This window comes from Ranitomeya variabilis, chromosome 4 (genome assembly GCF_051348905.1).
Source record: "Ranitomeya variabilis isolate aRanVar5 chromosome 4, aRanVar5.hap1, whole genome shotgun sequence".
Taxonomy (NCBI): domain Eukaryota; kingdom Metazoa; phylum Chordata; class Amphibia; order Anura; family Dendrobatidae; genus Ranitomeya; species Ranitomeya variabilis.
The window spans coordinates 619,642,444-619,661,368 of NC_135235.1; the positions used below are offsets into that span (position 1 = coordinate 619,642,444).

At 46.0% G+C, this 18,925-nt stretch overlaps 1 protein-coding gene across 1 annotated transcript in view; it reads left to right on the forward strand.

Annotated features, from left to right (window-relative positions):
• LOC143766073 (ABC-type organic anion transporter ABCA8-like) overlaps window positions 1–18,925 on the forward strand; it is a 153,761-nt gene that overhangs the window by 47,581 nt on the left and 87,255 nt on the right. The window contains exons 16-18 of the mRNA XM_077253456.1: window positions 1,945–2,035; window positions 2,522–2,661; window positions 2,768–2,887. Of these exons, the coding sequence (XP_077109571.1) occupies window positions 1,945–2,035; window positions 2,522–2,661; window positions 2,768–2,887 (351 nt within the window). The remainder of the gene's footprint in view (window positions 1–1,944; window positions 2,036–2,521; window positions 2,662–2,767; window positions 2,888–18,925) is intronic.

Below are 18,925 nucleotides of genomic sequence, written 5' to 3' on the forward strand. Positions count from 1 at the left end.
AGTGGGAAAAAGACCTGGGGGTGATCGACAATAATCGTTGGGATTCAATATTGGAATGCGTGCCCAGAATCTCGATGAATGAGCCTGGGAGGTTGTCACAACTATTTGTTATCCATAGGGCTTACAAAACTCCGGACATGTTATTCAAGGCTGGTCTGAGACCTAATTCAGAATGCCCTAGGTGCTCGCAGTCCGAGGCGGGTATCCTCCATATGATGTGGCAATGTCCCAGGCTGTCCTCCTTTTGGATTGTGGTGTTGAGCAAGGTGGGACTGACGTATAATTGCTCTATACCGCGAGATCCCTTGGTATGTATTCTAGGGTACGTAGAAGAGATTGTAACTGACAATTTGTATAAGATGGTTATTGCTAGACTACTGTTTATTGCGCGTAAACTGATCGCCAGGTTCTGGATTAGGGAAGAGCCACCAACAAGAAGAGACTTCATGACGCAAGTGGATTATATTGTTGCTTTGGAGAAGAGTATTTATTGTAAGAGAAACAAGATGGACCTCTTCCACCGGCTATGGAACCCTTGGCTTGAGTCGGCTTGATTTAAGTGGTCTTGTTCCTGTGCTTGGACCTCTGGCTCTCTCGAGAGTGTTATCAATATGCTATCTTCCTCTTCTTCTCTTTTTTTATCTATGGATGATGTAATAAACTGGGGCGGCTCTCGTCAGGTCTCTAAAGGATGGGGGGGAGGGGGGGGGGGGAGTTCGGTTCAGGGCTAAAATGTTTTCTAAAAAAGTTATAATATATATGTTTACTGTTTACAGTAATGCAATTTCCATGTATTATCCTTATTGACCAATAAAAATTATCTGATTAAAAAAAAAAAGGAAGGCTGAAAAACGACCACCTTTGTACAAGAAACATAAGATAAAACGTCAAGACTGGGCCAAGAAATATCTTAAGACTGACTTTCCAAAGGTTTTATGGACTGATGAAATGAGAGTGACTTTTGATGGGCCAGATGGATGGGCCAGAGGCTGGATCAGTAAAGGGCAAAGAGCTCCACTCCGACTCAAGACGCCAGCAAGGTGGAGGTGGGGTACTGGTATGGGCTGGTATCATCAAAGATGAACTTGTGGGACCTTTTCGGGTTGAGGATGGAGTGAAGCTCAACTCCCAGACCTACTGCCAGTTTCTGGAAGACAACTTCTTCAAGCAGTGGTACAGGAAGAAGTCGGTATCGTTCAAGAAAAACATGATTTTCATGCAGGACAATGCTCCATCAGATGCCTCAAACTACTCCACAGCGTGGCTGGCCAGTAAAGGGCTCAAAGAAGAAAAAATAATGACATGGCCCCCTTGTTCACCTGATCTGAACCCGATAGAGAACCTGTGGTCCCTCATAAAATGTGAGATCTACAGGGAGGGAAAACAGTCCACCTCTCGGAACAGTGTCTGGGAAGCTGTGGTGGCTGCTGCACGCAATGTTGATCGTAAACAGATCAAGCAACTGACAGAATCTATGGATGGAAGGCTGGTGAGTGTCATCATAAAGAAAGGTGGCTATATTGGTCACTAATTTTTTGGAGGTTTTGTTTTTGCATGTCAGAAATGTTTATTTCTAAATTTTGTGCAGTTATATTGGTTTATCTGGTGAAAATAAACAAGTGAGATGGGAATATATTTGGTTTTTATTAAGTTGCCTAATAATTCTGCACAGTAATAGTTACCTGCACAAACAGATATCCTCCTAAGATAGCCAAATCTAAAAAAAACCCATTTCAACTTCCAAAAATATTAAGCTTTGATATTTATGAGTCTTTTGGGTTGATTGAGAACATAGTTATTGATCAATAATGAAAATAATCCTTTAAAATACAACTTGCCTATTAATTCTGCACACAGTGTATGTCATCTAAAACGTAATCTAAAAATATGTAACTTCTGTCCTAAGTACTTATTAGTGTATTTGTTTCTTTGTATTCCTTTTAGATAGGAAAGCTGTAATATCTAATGGCAGATTGAAATGCGTTGGATCATCCCTGTTCTTGAAGAGAAAATGGGGCGTTGGCTATCATTTAAGGTATAGAAATTTACTTTTAGGCCGGGATCACACATGCGAGAAACACGGCCGAGTCTCGCATGTTAATACCCGGCACTTGGGAGCAGAGCGTGCGTCTGCATGTATTGCTATGGGGCCGCACGCTCCGCTCCTGAGAGCCGGCGACAGTGCGGGGTATTAACATGTGAGACTCGGCCGTGTTTCTCGCATGTGTGATCCCTGTCTTAAATAAATACTAGCGTCGTCATAGCATACTGGGAGTTGTAGTCTGCTAACAGCTGGAGAGCTACACACAATTTTGTCTGCAGCTACCACTAGGGGGCACATACTGAAGGCAGATGTACTCAGCTCTCTTTGGACTCCATAATAAGAGAAATTGAGTTCCATTCCTCATAAATCAGGAAATAATTGACCATTGAATAATATATGCAGCATAAATTTGTCTTTATTCCTTACATTAGTTTTTTTTTTTTTTTACAATTTGGTTATTCCTCTGGTAATGGTCAGGATGCAGGTCCCTCCGGCTTGTGACCCCGAGCAGATGACCTCCATCATTAGGCAGCACATCCCCAGGGCTCAGCTGACGGTGCAGAATGAAGAACAGCTCACCTACATGTTACCTTTTGAAAACATGGACAGCTTCTCCGGTAAGTAATACACCTCCGTATCCTACACGGCCGGATTAGTGTCATGTTACAGCCACTTGAGACCGTTTTATTACAAATACAAATTTTTCAAATATTTGAATTTTAGACCTTTTCGCTCATCTGGACAGACGTGTGGGAGAGGACATTGTCACTTATGGAGTCTCCATGACCACACTGGATGATGTATTCATTAAACTGGAAGGAGAGGCAGAGCTGGAAAAGGGAGGTAAAGAGAAAGGTTGTGCTGAGCTGCCAGAGGACCTGCTGGTGGCAATACTGCCCCCCTATATACAGTCATGGCTGAAAGTGTTGGCGCCCTTGAAATTGCTCCAGCAAATTAAGTATTTCTCCTAAAAAATTATTGCAAGTACACATCTTGTTAAATACATGTTTATTTCCTTTGTGTGTATTGGAACAACATAAAAAAAGAGGAAAAAAGGCAAATTGAACATAATTTCACACAAAACCCCAAAAATGGTCTGGACAAAATTGTTGGCACCCTCAATTTAATATTTAATTGCACACTATTTGGAATAAATAACTGCAATCAATAGCTTCCTATAACCATCAACAAGCTTCTTACACCTCTCGTTTGAAACTTTGGACCACTCTTTTGCAAACTGCTCCAGGTCTCTCATATTTGTGCCTTCTCCCAACAGCAATTTTACGATCTCTCCACATGTGTTCAATGGGATTTAGATCCAAACTCATTGCTGGCCATTTCAGAATTCTCCTGCGATTTGTTTCCATCCATTTCTGGGTGCTTCTTGAATTATATTTGGGGTCATTGGCATGCTGGAAGACCCATGACCTAGGACACACACCCAGCTTTCTGACACTGGGCACTATATTGTGACCCAAAAGCCTTTGGTACTCTTCATATTTCTTGATATCTTGCACACAGTCAAGGCACCCTACACCAGAGGCAGCAGATCAATCCCAAAACATATTTAAACCTCCACCATATTTGACTGTAGGTACTGGGTTCTTTTAGTTGTAGGCCTCATTCCATTTTCTGTAAACAGTAAATGTGATGTGCTTTACCAGAAAGCTCTAACTTTGTCTCTTCTGTCCAAAAAAGGCTTCCTCAGTAGGATTTTAGCTTACTCACATACATTTTGGCAAACTACAGTCTAGCTTTTTTTATGACTCTGTGTCAGCAGTGGGGTCCTCCTTGGTCTTCTGACACAGCATTTCAGTTCATTCAAATATCGACAGATAGTTCATGCTCACACTGTTGCACCCTTAGCCTACAGGACAGCATGAATTTCTTTGGAACTTGATTGGGGCAGCTTATCCACCATCCGGACTATCCTGCATTGTAATGTTTCATCATTATTTCTTTGCCGTCCATTTCCATTGCCATGGGTTGAAAACTTCATGAATATGTTGAGCACCATTTACAAAAAAAAAAATCTCTGGAGATGGACTTGTAACCTTGATATTGTTCAACAGTTTTGTTTCTCGAGTCCTCAGAAAATTCTCGTATCCACTCTCTGTTCTTCATGCTTAGTGTGGCACACACAGACACAGATTGAGTCAACTTATCCCCTTTCTTCTGGATTCAGGTGTGATTTTCATATTGCCCACACCTGTCACTTGCCACAGGTGAGTTTGAACAATCATCACATGCTTGAAACACAGTTGTTTAGCCACAATTTTGGAAAGGTGGCAACAATTTTGTTTGACCCTTTTTGAGGTTTTGTTTGAAATTATTATTATTTATTATTATAGCGCCATTTATTCCATGGCGCTTTACATGTGAGGAGGGGTATACATAATAAAAACAGGTACAATAATCTTGAACAATACAAGTCACAACTGGTACAGGAGGAGAGAGGACCCTGCCCGCGAGGGCTCACAATCTACAAGGGATGAGTGAGGATACAGTAGGTGAGTTATGTGCAATTTACCTTCTTTTCTCTGTTTTCTTTGTGTTGTTAAAATACACACAAAGGAAATAAATGTGTGTAAAAGAAAACAGGTGTAATTGCAATAATTTTATGGGGGAAATAATTCATTTTTTGGAACAATTTCAAGGGTGCCAACATTTTCAGCCATAACTACAATACTGCTCCTATGTACAAGAGTATAAATACTATAATACTGCTCATATGTACAAGAATATAACTACTATAATACTGTTTCCTATGTACAAGAATATAACTACAATAATACTGCCCATATGTACAAGAATATAACTATTATAATACTGCCCCTTTGTACAAGAATATAACTACTATAATACTGTCCCTATGTACAAGGATATAACTACAATAATACTGCCCATATGTACAAGAATATACACACGTGGTTAAAATTGTTGGTACCTCTCGTTTAATGACAGAAAAACCCACAATGGTCACAAAAATAACTTGAATCTGACAAAAGAAATAATAAATAAAAAATGTATGAAAATGGACAAATGAACGTCAGACATTGCTTTTCAACCATGCTTCCACAGAATTAAAAAAAACCCAAAAAACTAATGAAATAGACCTGGACAGAAATGATGGTACCCTTAACTTAATATTTTGTTGCACAACCTTTTGAGGCAATCCGTGTAATCAAATGATTCCTGTAACTGTCAATGAGACTTCTGCATCTCTCGACAGTTATTTTGGCCACTCCTCAAGAGCAAACTGCTCCAGTTGTCTCTTGGTTGAAGGTTGCCTTTTCCAGGCGGCATGTTTAAGCTCTTTCCAAAGATGCTCAATAGGATTTAAATCAGGGCTCATAGAAGACCACTTCAGAATAGTCTAACATTTTCCTCTTGGCCAATCTTGGGTGTTTTTAGCTGTGTGTTTTGGGTCATTATCCTGTTGCAAGACCCATGACCTGCAACTGAGACCAAGCTTTTGGACACTGGGCAGCACGTTTCTCTCTAGAATCCCTTCATAGTCTTGAGATTTCATTGTACCCTGCACACATTCTAGACACCTTGTGCCAGATGCAGCAAAGCAGCCCACAACATAACAGAGCCTCCTCCATGTTTCACAGTAGGGACAGTGTTCTTTTCTTGATATGTTAATTTTTCCGTCTGTGAACATATAGTTCATATGCCTTGCCAAAAAGTTCCATTTTTGTCTCATCTGTCCATAGGACATTCTCCCAGAAGCTTTGTGGCTTGTCAACATGAAGTTTGGCAAATTCCAGTCTGTCTTTTTTATTATTTTTTCAACAATGGTGAATCAATTTTCCTCCTGCGGCCACGTCCAGGGAGGTTGGTTACAGTCCCATGGATCTTAAATTTCTGAATAATATGTGCAACTGTAGTCACAGCAACTTTAAGCTGCTTGGAGATGGTCTTATAACTTTTACCTTTAACATATTTGTCTATAATTTTCTTTCTAATCTCCTGAGACAACTCTCTCCTTCTCTTCCTCTGGTCCATGTTGATACACACCATGTCACCAAACAGCACAGTGAGTACCTGTAGCCCTATATACAGGCCCACTCACTGATTCCAAGATTGTAGAAACCTGTGATGCTAATTAGTGGACACACCTTGATTTAACATGTCCCTTTTGTCACATTATTTTCAGGGGTACCATCATTTCTGTCCAGGCCTACTTCATGAGTTTTATTTATGTTTTTAAATTAGGTGGAAGCATGGCTGAAAAGCAATGTCTGACTTTCATTTGTTTATTTTAATAGATCTTTTAATTATTATTACTTTTGTCAGATTCAAGTTATTTCTGTGACCATTGTGGGTTTTTTGTTGTGGATTCTGTTTGTGGGCTCCCTCTGGTGGTTACTACTGGTACTGGGTGACTTTGGTGGGTTGCGGCCTTTGGTTTCCACCTGTCCATCAGAGGCTGGGTGTTTCCTATTTTACCTGGCCTTTCTGTCATTCCCTTGCCGGCTATCAATGTATTCAGATGTGCTCTGTTTGGTTCCTGCCTACCTGCTCCCAGATCTTTCAGGATAAGCTAAGTGCTGATTTTCAGTTGTTTGGTTTTTTGTCCAGCTTGCTTATTATGTCTCTATGCTAGCTGGTAGCTCTAGTGGACTGAGGTTCTCCCCATGTGCCATGAGTTGGCACATGGGTTCTTGTAATCTCAGGATGGTTTTTTGATTAGGGTTTTTTGCTGACCGCTCAGACCCCTTTTGTATCGTTCTGCTTTCTAGTTTACAGCGGGCCTCAATTTGCTAAACCTATATATATCATCTCTATGTGTGTGCCTTCCTCTCATTTCACCGTCAATACATGTGGGGGGCAACTATTCCTTTTGGGGTTCATCCCTCTGGAGGCAAGTGAGGTCTTTATTTTCTCTGCAGTACTAGTTAGCTCTTAGGCTGGTGCGTGGCGTCTAGAACCAACGTAGGCACGCTCCCTGGCTATCTCTAGTTGCGTTTGTCAGGCGTAGGGCAGCGGTCAGCCCAGGTTCCATCACCCTAGAGCTCGTCCGTTATTTATTTGTACCTTGCTTGTCCTGTGCTATCCCTAGCCATTGGGGATTCATGACAGTATAGCCGGCCCACAAAGTGTTAATTGTTTGGGCTGAAGCAGGAGAAAAAGAAGTGTTTAAGGGAAATTTTTTTTTTTTTTCCCTTCAGAGTTTTGCTGCCTAGCCCTTAATTGCTGTCTAGCTGCTTCTTACCTCCTCTTAACCCTTGAATGGCTCTGATCTTAGCTGTTTAACATGGATGTCCAGAGTTTGGCTTCCAGCCTGAGTAATCTCGCGGCAAAAGTTCAAAACATACAGGATTTTGTTGTTCACACTCCCATGTCTGAACCTAGAATTCCTATTCCAGAGTTCTTCTCTGGAGATAGATCTACCTTCCTGAATTTCAGGAACAATTGTAAATTGTTTCTTTCTTTAAAATCTCGCTCCTCTGGAGACCCTGCTCAACAGGTCAGGATTGTAATATCTTTCCTGCGGGGCGACCCTCAGAATTGGGCATTTGCATTGGCACCAGGGGATCCTGCATTGCTCAGTGTGGATGCGTTTTTTCTGGCATTGGGATTGCTCTATGAGGAACCCAACCTGGAGATTCAGGCTGAAAAGGCTTTGTTAGCCCTCTCTCAGGGGCATGATGAAGCGGAAATATATTGTCAAAAATTTCGGAAATGGTCGGTGCTTACTCAGTGGAATGAGTGCGCCCTGGCTGCAAACTTCAGAAATGGTCTTTCTGAGGCCATTAAGGATATTATGGTGGGGTTCCCTACGCCTACAGGTCTGAATGAGTCTATGGCTATGGCCATTCAGATTGATCGGCGTTTACGGGAGCGCAAACCCGTGCACCAGTTGGCGGTGTCTTCTGAACAGGCACCTGAGACTATGCAATGTGATAGAATTCAGTCCAGAAGTGAACGGCAAAATTATAGGCGGAAAAATGGATTGTGTTTTTATTGTGGTGATTCAGCTCATGTTATATCAGCATGCTCTGAACGCACAAAAAAGCTTGATAAATCTTTTGCCATTGGTACTCTGCAGCCTAAGTTCATTTTGTCTGTGACTCTGATTTTTTCACTGTCTTCCATTTCCGTTGATGCCTATGTGGATTCGGGCGCTGCCCTGAGTCTTATGGATTGGTCATTTGCTAAACGCTGCGGTTTTAGTCTGGAGCCTCTGGAAGTTCCTATTCCTCTGAAGGGAATTGACTCTACACCATTGGCTATGAATAAACCGCAGTATTGGACACAAGTGACCATGCGCATGACTCCCGTTCATCAGGAGGTGATTCGCTTCCTTGTACTGTATAATTTACATGATGTACTAGTGCTGGGTCTGCCATGGTTACAAACTCATAATCCTGTCCTGGACTGGAAAACAATGTCTGTGTTAAGCTGGGGATGTCAGGGGGTTCATGATGATGCACCTCCGATTTCAATCGCTTCATCTACTCCTTCTGAGATCCCTGAGTTTTTGTCTGACTATAGGGATGTTTTTGAGGAGCCTAAGCTCAATTCGCTCCCTCCTCATAGAGATTGTGACTGTGCTATAGAATTGATTCCTGGCAGTAAGTTCCCTAAGGGTCGTTTATTTAATCTGTCACTGCCAGAGCATACTGCTATGCGGAATTATATTAAGGAGTCCTTGGAAAAGGGACATATTCGTCCATCTTCGTCCCCTCTGGGAGCAGGTTTTTTTTTCGTGGCAAAAAAAGATGGTTCCCTGAGGCCTTGTATAGATTATCGCCTTCTGAATAAGATTACAGTCAAATATCAGTATCCATTGCCATTATTGACTGATTTGTTTGCTCGCATTAAGGGGGCTAGGTGGTTCACTAAGATAGATCTTCGCGGTGCGTATAATCTGGTGCGGATAAAACAGGGTGATGAGTGGAAAACCGCATTTAATACGCCTGAGGGCCATTTTGAGTATTTGGTAATGCCTTTTGGACTCTCCAATGCTCCGTCAGTCTTTCAGTCCTTTATGCACAATATTTTCCGTGAATATCTGGATAAGTTTATGATTGTGTATTTGGATGATATTTTGGTGTTTTCTGATGACTGGGAGTCTCATGTTCTACAGGTCAGGAAGGTGTTTCAGGTTCTGCGGGCCAATTCTCTGTTTGTGAAGGGCTCAAAGTGTCTCTTCGGAGTCCAGAAGATTTCTTTTTTGGGGTACATTTTTTCTCCTTCTACTATTGAGATGGATCCCGTCAAGGTTCAGGCAATTTGTGACTGGACACAACCTACATCTGTTAAGAGCCTACAGAAGTTCTTGGGGTTTGCTAATTTTTATCGTCGGTTCATTGCTAATTTTTCCAGTATTGTTAAACCTTTGACTGATTTGACTAAAAAGGGTGCTGATGTTGCTGATTGGTCTCCTGCGGCCGTGGGGGCCTTTCAGGAACTTAAGCGCCGGTTTTCTTCTGCTCCTGTGTTGTGTCAACCAGATGTTTCACTTCCTTTCCAGGTTGAGGTTGATGCTTCCGAGATTGGAGCGGGGGCGGTTTTGTCACAGAGAAGTTCTAATGGCTCGGTGATGAAGCCATGTGCATTCTTCTCTAGAAAATTCTCGCCCGCCGAGCGCAATTATGATGTGGGTAATCGGGAGCTTTTGGCCATGAAGTGGGCATTTGAGGAGTGGCGTCATTGGCTTGAGGGTGCTAAACATCGTGTGGTGGTCTTGACTGATCACAAGAATCTCATTTACCTTGAGTCTGCCAGGCGTTTGAATCCTAGACAGGCTCGTTGGTCGTTGTTTTTTTCTCGTTTCAATTTCGTGGTTTCATACCTGCCAGGTTCAAAGAATGTGAAGGCAGATGCTCTTTCCAGGAGTTTTGTGCCTGACTCTCCTGGAGACTCTGGGCCTACTGGTATCCTTAGGGATGGGGTAATATTGTCCGCCGTATCCCCAGACTTGCGACGTGCATTGCAGGAGTTTCAGGTGAATAAACCGGATCGTTGTCCACCAGAAAGACTGTTTGTTCCGGATGATTGGACCAGTAGAGTCATCTCCGAGGTCCATTCTTCTGTGTTGGCTGGTCATCCTGGAATATTTGGTACTAGAGACTTGGTGGCCAGGTCTTTTTGGTGGCCTTCCTTGTCTAGGGATGTGCGTACCTTTGTGCAGTCTTGTGAAGTATGTGCTCGAGCTAAGCCTTGCTGTTCTCGGGCCAGTGGGTTGTTGTTATCCTTGCCCATCCCGAAGAGGCCTTGGACGCACATTTCCATGGATTTTATTTCTGATCTCCCGGTTTCACAGAAAATGTCCGTTATCTGGGTTGTGTGTGACCGCTTTTCTAAGATGGTTCATTTGGTGCCCTTGCCTAAGTTGCCTTCCTCCTCTGAGTTGGTCCCTTTATTTTTTCAGAACGTGGTTCATTTGCATGGGATTCCGGAGAATATCGTTTCTGACAGGGGATCCCAGTTTGTGTCTAGATTTTGGCGGACGTTTTGTGCCAAGATGGGCATTGATTTGTCTTTCTCGTCTGCATTCCATCCTCAGACGAATGGCCAGACGGAGCGAACTAATCAGACCTTGGAAACTTATTTGAGGTGTTTTGTTTCTGCTGATCAAGATGACTGGGTTGCTTTTTTGCCACTGGCCGAATTTGCTCTTAATAATCGGGCTAGTTCTGCCACGTTGGTCTCTCCTTTTTTTTGTAATTCGGGGTTTCATCCTCGTTTTTCCTCTGGTCAGGTGGAGTCTTCGGATTGTCCTGGAGTGGACGTGGTGGTGGACAGGCTACATCAGATTTGGAATCAGGTGGTGGACAATTTGAAGTTATCTCAGGAGAAGACTCAGCAGTTTGCTAATCGCCGTCGCCGCGTGGGTCCCCGACTTCTTGTTTGGGATTTGGTGTGGTTGTCTTCTCGTTTTGTCCCTATGAAGGTCTCTTCTCCTAAGTTCAAGCCTCGGTTCATCGGTCCTTATAGGATCTCGGAGATTCTTAACCCTGTATCTTTTCGTTTGGATCTCCCAGCATCGTTTGCTATTCATAATGTGTTCCATCGGTCGTTGTTGCGGAGGTATGAGGTGCCCGTTGTTCCTTTGGTTGAGCCTCCTGCTCCGGTGCTGGTGGAGGGAGAATTGGAGTATGTTGTTGAGAAGATCTTGGATTCTCGTGTTTCCAGACGCAAACTCCAGTATTTGGTTAAGTGGAAGGGTTATGGTCAGGAGGATAATTCCTGGGTGGTTGCCTCCGATGTTCATGCGACTGATTTGGTCCGCGCCTTCCATAGAGCTCACCCTGATCACCCTGGGGGTTCTCGTGAGGGTTCGGTGACCCCTCCTCAAGGGGGGGGTACTGTTGTGGATTCTGTTTGTGGGCTCCCTCTGGTGGTTACTACTGGTACTGGGTGACTTTGGTGGGTTGCGGCCTTTGGTTTCCACCTGTCCATCAGAGGCTGGGTGTTTCCTATTTTACCTGGCCTTTCTGTCATTCCCTTGCCGGCTATCAATGTATTCAGATGTGCTCTGTTTGGTTCCTGCCTACCTGCTCCCAGATCTTTCAGGATAAGCTAAGTGCTGATTTTCAGTTGTTTGGTTTTTTGTCCAGCTTGCTTATTATGTCTCTATGCTAGCTGGTAGCTCTAGTGGACTGAGGTTCTCCCCATGTGCCATGAGTTGGCACATGGGTTCTTGTAATCTCAGGATGGTTTTTTGATTAGGGTTTTTTGCTGACCGCTCAGACCCCTTTTGTATCGTTCTGCTTTCTAGTTTACAGCGGGCCTCAATTTGCTAAACCTATATACACTCACTGGCCACTTTATTAGGTACACCTGTCCAACTTCTTGTTAACACTTAATTTCTAATCAGCCAATCACATGGCGGCAACTCAGTGCATTTAGGCATGTAGACATGGTCAAGACAATCTCCTGCAGTTCAAACCGAGCATCAGTATGGGGAAGAAAGGTGATTTGAGTGCCTTTGAACGTGGCATGGTTGTTGGTGCCAGAAGGGCTGGTCTGAGTATTTCAGAAACTGCTGATCTACTGGGATTTTCACGCACAACCATCTCTAGGGTTTACAGAGAATGGTCCGAAAAAGAAAAAAAATCCAGTGAGCGGCAGTTCTGTGGGCGGAAATGCCTTGTTGATGCCAGAGGTCAGAGGAGAATGGGCAGACTGGTTCGAGCTGATAGAAAGGCAACAGTGACTCAAATCGCCACCCGTTACAACCAAGGTAGGCCTAAGAGCATCTCTGAACGCACAGTGCGTCGAACTTTGAGGCAGATGGGCTACAGCAGCAGAAGACCACACCGGGTACCACTCCTTTCAGCTAAGAACAGGAAACTGAGGCTACAATTTGTACAAGCTCATCGAAATTGGACAGTAGAAGATTGGAAAAACGTTGCTTGGTCTGATGAGTCTCGATTTCTGCTGCGACATTCGGATGGTAGGGTCAGAATTTGGCGTAAACAACATGAAAGAATGGATCCATCCTGCCTTGTATGGAGCATCTTTGGGATGTGCAGCCGACAAATCTGCGGCAACTGTGTGATGCCATCATGTCAATATGGACCAAAATCTCTGAGGAATGCTTCCAGCACCTTGTTGAATCTATGCCACGAAGAATTGAGGCAGTTCTGAAGGCAAAAGGGGATCCAACCCGTTACTAGCATGGTGTACCTAATAAAGTGGCCGGTGAGTGTATATCATCTCTATGTGTGTGCCTTCCTCTCATTTCACCGTCAATACATGTGGGGGGCAACTATTCCTTTTGGGGTTCATCCCTCTGGAGGCAAGTGAGGTCTTTATTTTCTCTGCAGTACTAGTTAGCTCTTAGGCTGGTGCGTGGCGTCTAGAACCAATGTAGGCACGCTCCCTGGCTATCTCTAGTTGCGTTTGTCAGGCGTAGGGCAGCGGTCAGCCCAGGTTCCATCACCCTAGAGCTCGTCCGTTATTTATTTGTACCTTGCTTGTCCTGTGCTATCCCTAGCCATTGGGGATTCATTACAGTTTTTCTGTCATTAAACAAGGGGTACCAACAATTTTGACCACGTGCGTAACTACTATAATAATGCTCCTATATACAAGAATATAACTACTGCTCCTATGTACAAGAATATAACTACTATAATACTGATCCTATGTACAAGAATATAACTACTATAATACTGTCCCTATGTACAAGAATATAACTACTATAATACTGCCCCTATGTACAAGAATGTAACTCTATAATACTGTCCCTATGTACAAGAATATAACTACTATAATACTGTCCCTATGTACAAGAATATAACTACTATAATACTGCCCCTATGTACAAGAATGTAACTCTATAATACTGTCCCTATGTACAAGAATATAACTACTATAATACTGCCCCTATGTACAAGAATATACCGTATATACTCAAATATAAGCCGAGATTTTCAGCCCAAATTTTTGGGCTGAAAGTGCCCCTCTCGGCTTATACTCGAGTCACGGTCGGCGGTGGGGTCGGCGGGTGAGAGAGAGAGAGAGCGTGTCGCATACTCACCTAGTCCCGGCGCTCCTGGCGCTCCCCCTGCCCATCCCACGGTCTTCGGTGCCGCAGCTCTTCCCCTGTTCAGCGGTCACATGGTACCGCTCATTAAAGTTATGAATATGGACTCTACTCCCATAGGGGTGGAGCCGCATATTCATTCCTCTAATCAGAAGAAAAGACCCAAACACCCTTATATGGATTACCAGAGGTTATTAAGACAGAGAAGTTTATTTAAAGTGTATTTCATTCAACATATACAGAAATAGCAACGTATAATAATATAAAATACATCAATAAAATTACATCATATTAAAACCAAACACAGGACAAAAGATAATTGCATAAAATATGCCGGCCAAGGTATAAAGAATATATTATATGTAGTCCCTTATCCTCACTGCTCAAATATATAACAAATTAGTGCAAACAGAGATTTTTATAAAGTGCAATACGAGTGCTATAATTCATGTCACCGTGCAACGCAATAAAATCACATAAAAAATACTGAAAGTGCAATAGTGCTCAAAGGGATATGTATATATCACAGTGCCAAGGGACAGCATAAAAAAGTGCAATGTGCCACAGCTCTCAGCTCAACAAATTCGGTACTAGATCCCATTCATGTGCAAAGAACCGGAGGAGAAAGTGCAAAGTGTCACAGCTCTCAGCTCAACCAATTCGATACTAAATGCCATTCATATGCAAGGAGCAGGGGGAGACTAACAATGATTTTACCAATAAATTACCTATTAATGGCCTGAGTCCTGTGTTGGCGCACCCCAACGCGCGTTTCGGACAATTTCCTTCGTCAGGGGGTCCTATAGGTTGTCCTATGGTCTTTTCTTCCACTAGGTGGCGGTGGTCACCAATATACACAGTATACCAAGAATTGGTTATTTTTTGTATTGGGAATAATATATATGAGGTATATTCTCTGTATTTCTGGTATTACTGTGTTCTAATCTTGTATTCCTCTAATCAGCGGTAACGGTGACCGCTGACAGAGGAAGAGGCTGCGGCACCCGGAGACCAGCTGTCCGGGATAAGGAGCCAGGGACGCCGGGAGCAGGTGAGTATGTCATAGTCACCTGTCCGCGTTCCACACGCCGGGCACCGCTCCGTCTTCGCGTCCTCTTGCTCTGACTGTTCAGGTCAGAGGGCGCGATGACGTACTAGTGTGCGCGCCGCCCTCTGCCTGAACAGTCAGTGCGGAGAGACGCTGAGACGGGACGCTGAGGAGCTGCAAGCTAGAAAGGTGAGTATGTCGTTTTCTTTTTTATTGCAGCAGCAGCAGCATTATATATTGCACAGATTTATGTGGAGCATCTATGGGGCAATAATCAACGGTGCAGAGCATTGTATATGGCACAGCTTTCCATGGGGCAATAATCAACGGTGCAGAGCATTGTATATGGCACAGCATTCTATGGAGCATCTATGGGGCCATAATGAACGGTGCAGAGCATTATATATGGCATAGCTTTATGTGGAGCGTCTATGGGTCCATACTGAACGGTGCAGAGCATTCTACATGGCACAGCTTTCTATGGAGCATCTATGGGGCCATACTGAACGGTGCAGAGCATTCTATATGGGGCACAGCTTTATGTGGAGCATCTATGGGGCCATAATGAACGGTGCAGAGCATTCTATATGGCACAGCTTTATAAGGAGCATCTATGGGGCCATAATGAACGGTGCAGAGCATTACATATGGCACAGCTTTATAAGGAGCATCTATGGGGCCATAATGAACGGTATGGAGCATTCTATATGGGGCACAGCTTTATGTGGAGCATCTATGGGGCCATAATGAACGGTGCAGAGCATTCTATATGGCACAGCTTTATAAGGAGCATCTATGGGGCCATAATGAACGGTATGGAGCATCTATTTTTAATTTTGAAATTCACCGGTAGCTGCTGCATTTTCCACCCTAGGCTTATACTCGAGTCAATAAGTTTTCCCAGTTTTTTGTGGCAAAATTAGGGGGGTCGGCTTATACTCGGGTCAGCTTATACTCGAGTATATACGGTAACTACTATAATGCTGCCCCTATGTACAAGAATATAACTACTATAATACTGTCCCTATGTACAAGAATATAACTACTATAATACTGCTCCTATGTATAAGAATATAACTACTACTAGATGGCAGCCCGATTCTAAAGAATCGGGAGTCTAGAATCCATATATACTTTATTTATTCAAATGTAAGAATAATACAATTAATAAATAATAGTAAGAAAGAACAAAAAATGGCTGCACTCACCAGCTCTTGACAATTCTTGACAGTACGGCACATTTCTGATTGGTCGCTCGCGGCAGGCGGCAACCAATCAGAAAAGTGCCGCGCACCACGAAGGCATATATCTTTGTCCACCCTGAGCGGGTGTAGGACGCTGGTGACGTCACTTATCTCCGGACATTATCTCCGGACAAAGCCACGGAAGTTGGCACAAATTGCCGGAAGTAGTATTCTAGGCAATTATATATTAGATTTTAATGTTATCAGTGTTTACCTTTGAACGTTTATATTGTATTGTCCTGTCACCAGCCATGTGTACGATTATCGGCCGAAAGCCTCTCTGGAACCAATAATCACCCCATGTAAAGGTATCTTTATAAGTTATAGATTCAGAATACTATGACTTTTATCATATCCTGAACAGTCAAGTTTTTTATGAACCGTTTATGAAAGGTTTTCTGGTTGAAGTAAAAAAAACTCTGAGTGTTTACAGTTTGAAACCATAAAATGTTGAAAAATTATGTCATTCTTGAGTATATCACTCAATGGTGCTCATAAACATGTCAAATTTGATCTATAATATACTTTAATATACGTTACTTTAATCTTTAATATACTTAAGAACAGGGCCCCAGACATCACACAGGGGGTCTGAAACACCGCACAGTGGTCCAAAATATCGCTGTGCTCTGCCTGGGGCCCCATATGCTGCCTGGGGCCCCTGTGCTCTGCCTGGGGCCCCATATGCTGCCTGGGGCCCCTGTGCTCTGCCTGGGGCCCCTGTGCTCTGCCTGGGGCCCCATGTTCTGCCTGGGGCCCCTGTGCTCTGCCTGGGGCCACTGTGCTCTGCCTGGGGCCCCATATGCTGCCTGGGGCCCCTGTGCTCTGCCTGGGGCCACATATGCTGCCTGGGGCCCCTGTGCTCTGCCTGGGGCCCCATAGGCTGCCTGGGGCCCCTGTGCTCTACCTGGGACCACTGTGCTCTGCCTGGGGCCCCATATGCTGCCTGGGGCCCCTGTGCTCTGCCTGGGGCCCCTGTGCTCTGCCTGGGGCCCCATGTTCTGCCTGGGGCCACTGTGCTCTGCCTGGGGCCCCATAGGCTGCCTGGGGCCCCTGTGCTCTGCCTGGGACCACTGTGCTCTGCCTGGGGCCCCATATGCTGCCTGGGGCCCCTGTGCTCTGCCTGGGGCCACTGTGCTCTGCCTGGGGCCCCTGTGCTCTGCCTGGGGCCCCATATGCTGCCTGGGGCCCCTGTGCTCTGCCTGGGGCCCCATGTTCTGCCTGGGGCCCCTGTGCTCTGCCTGGGGCCACTGTGCTCTGCCTGGGGCCCCATGTTCTGCCTGGGGCCACTGTGCTCTGCCTGGGGCCCCATAAGCTGCCTGGGGCCCCTGTGCTCTGCCTGGGACCACTGTGCTCTGCCTGGGGCCCCATATGCTGCCTGGGGCCCCTGTGCTCTGCCTGGGGCCACTGTGCTCTGCCTGGGGCCCCATATGCTGCCTGGGGCCACTGTGCTCTGCCTGGGGCCCCATATGCTGCCTGGGGCCCCTGTGCTCTGCCTGGGGCCCCATATGCTGCCTGGGGCCCCTGTGCTCTGCCTGGGGCCCCTGTGCTCTGCCTGGGGCCCCATGTTCTGCCTGGGGCCCCTGTGCTCTGCCTGGGGCCCCTGTGCTCTGCCTGGGGCCCCATATGCTGCCTGGGGCCCCTGTGCTCTGCCTGGGGCCCCATATGCGGCCTGGGGCCCCTGTGCTCTGCTTGGGGCCCCTGTGCTCTGCCTGGGGCCCCTGTGCTCTGCCTGGGGCCCCATGTTCTGCCTGGGGCCCCTGTGCTCTGCCTGGGGCCACTGTGCTCTGCCTGGGGCCCCATATGCTGCCTGGGGCCCCTGTGCTCTGCCTGGGGCCCCATATGCTGCCTGGGGCCCCTGTGCTCTGCCTGGGGCCACTGTGCTCTGCCTGTGCCTTCTATCGCATCGGGTATTCTAGAATATGCATGTCCCCGTAGTATATGGACAATGATGATTCCAGAATTCGCGGCAGACTGTGCCCGTCGCTGATTGGTCGAGGCAACCTTTATGACATCATCGTCGCCATGGCAACCATTATGACATTTACGTTGATACTGTGCCCGTCGCTGATTGGTCGAGGCGAATTCGCAGCAGACTGTGCCCGTCGCTGATTGGTCGAGGCAACCTTTATGACATCATCATCGCCATGGCAACCATTATGACATCATCGTCGCCATGCTGTGCCCGTCGCTGATTGGTCGAGGCCTGGCGGCCTCAACCAATCAGAGACGCGGGATTTCCATTATGACATCATCCTCGCCATGCTGTGCCCGTCGCTGATTGGTTGAGGCCTGGCGGCCTCGACCAATCAGAGACGCGGGATTTCCAGGACAGACAGACAGACAGACAGACAGAAAAACTCTTAGACAATTATATATATAGATGGGCATTTCCTGAAGGAAATACATGGTGCTTGAACAGCGCTACCAGCTTTACATCAGCACTTTTCACACACAGGACTGGGGGGCGCGCTTACTTTTGCACCCGGGGCCGGGGGCGCGCTTACTTTTGCACCCGGGGGCACACTTACTTTTGCACCCGGAGGCGCACTTACTTTTGCACCCGGGGGCGCACTTACTTTTGCACCCGGGGGCGCACTTACTTTTGCACCCGGGGGCGCACTTACTTTTGCACCCGGGGGCGCACTTACTTTTGCACCCGGGGGCGCACTTACTTTTGCACCCGGGGGCGCACTTACTTTTGGGGCCGCACTTACTTTTGGTGGGCGGGGACCCTCGGCCTCCGATTTGGTGGGCGGGGACCCTCGGCCTCCGATTTGGTGGTCGGGGACCCTCGGTCTCCGCTTTGGTGGGCGGGGCCCCTCGGCCTCCGATTTGGTGGGCGGGGTCCCTCTGCCTCCGATTTGGTGTGCGGGGACCCTCGGCCTCCGCTTTGGTGGGCGGGGCCCCTCGGCCTTCGATTTGGTGGGCGGGGCCCCTCGGCCTCCGATTTGGTTGGTGTGGACCCTCGGCCTCCGATTTGGTGGGCGGGGACCCTCGGCCTCCGATTTGGTGGGCGGGGACCCTCGGCCTCCGATTTGGTGGGCGGGGACCCTCGGCCTCCGATTTGGTGGGCGGGG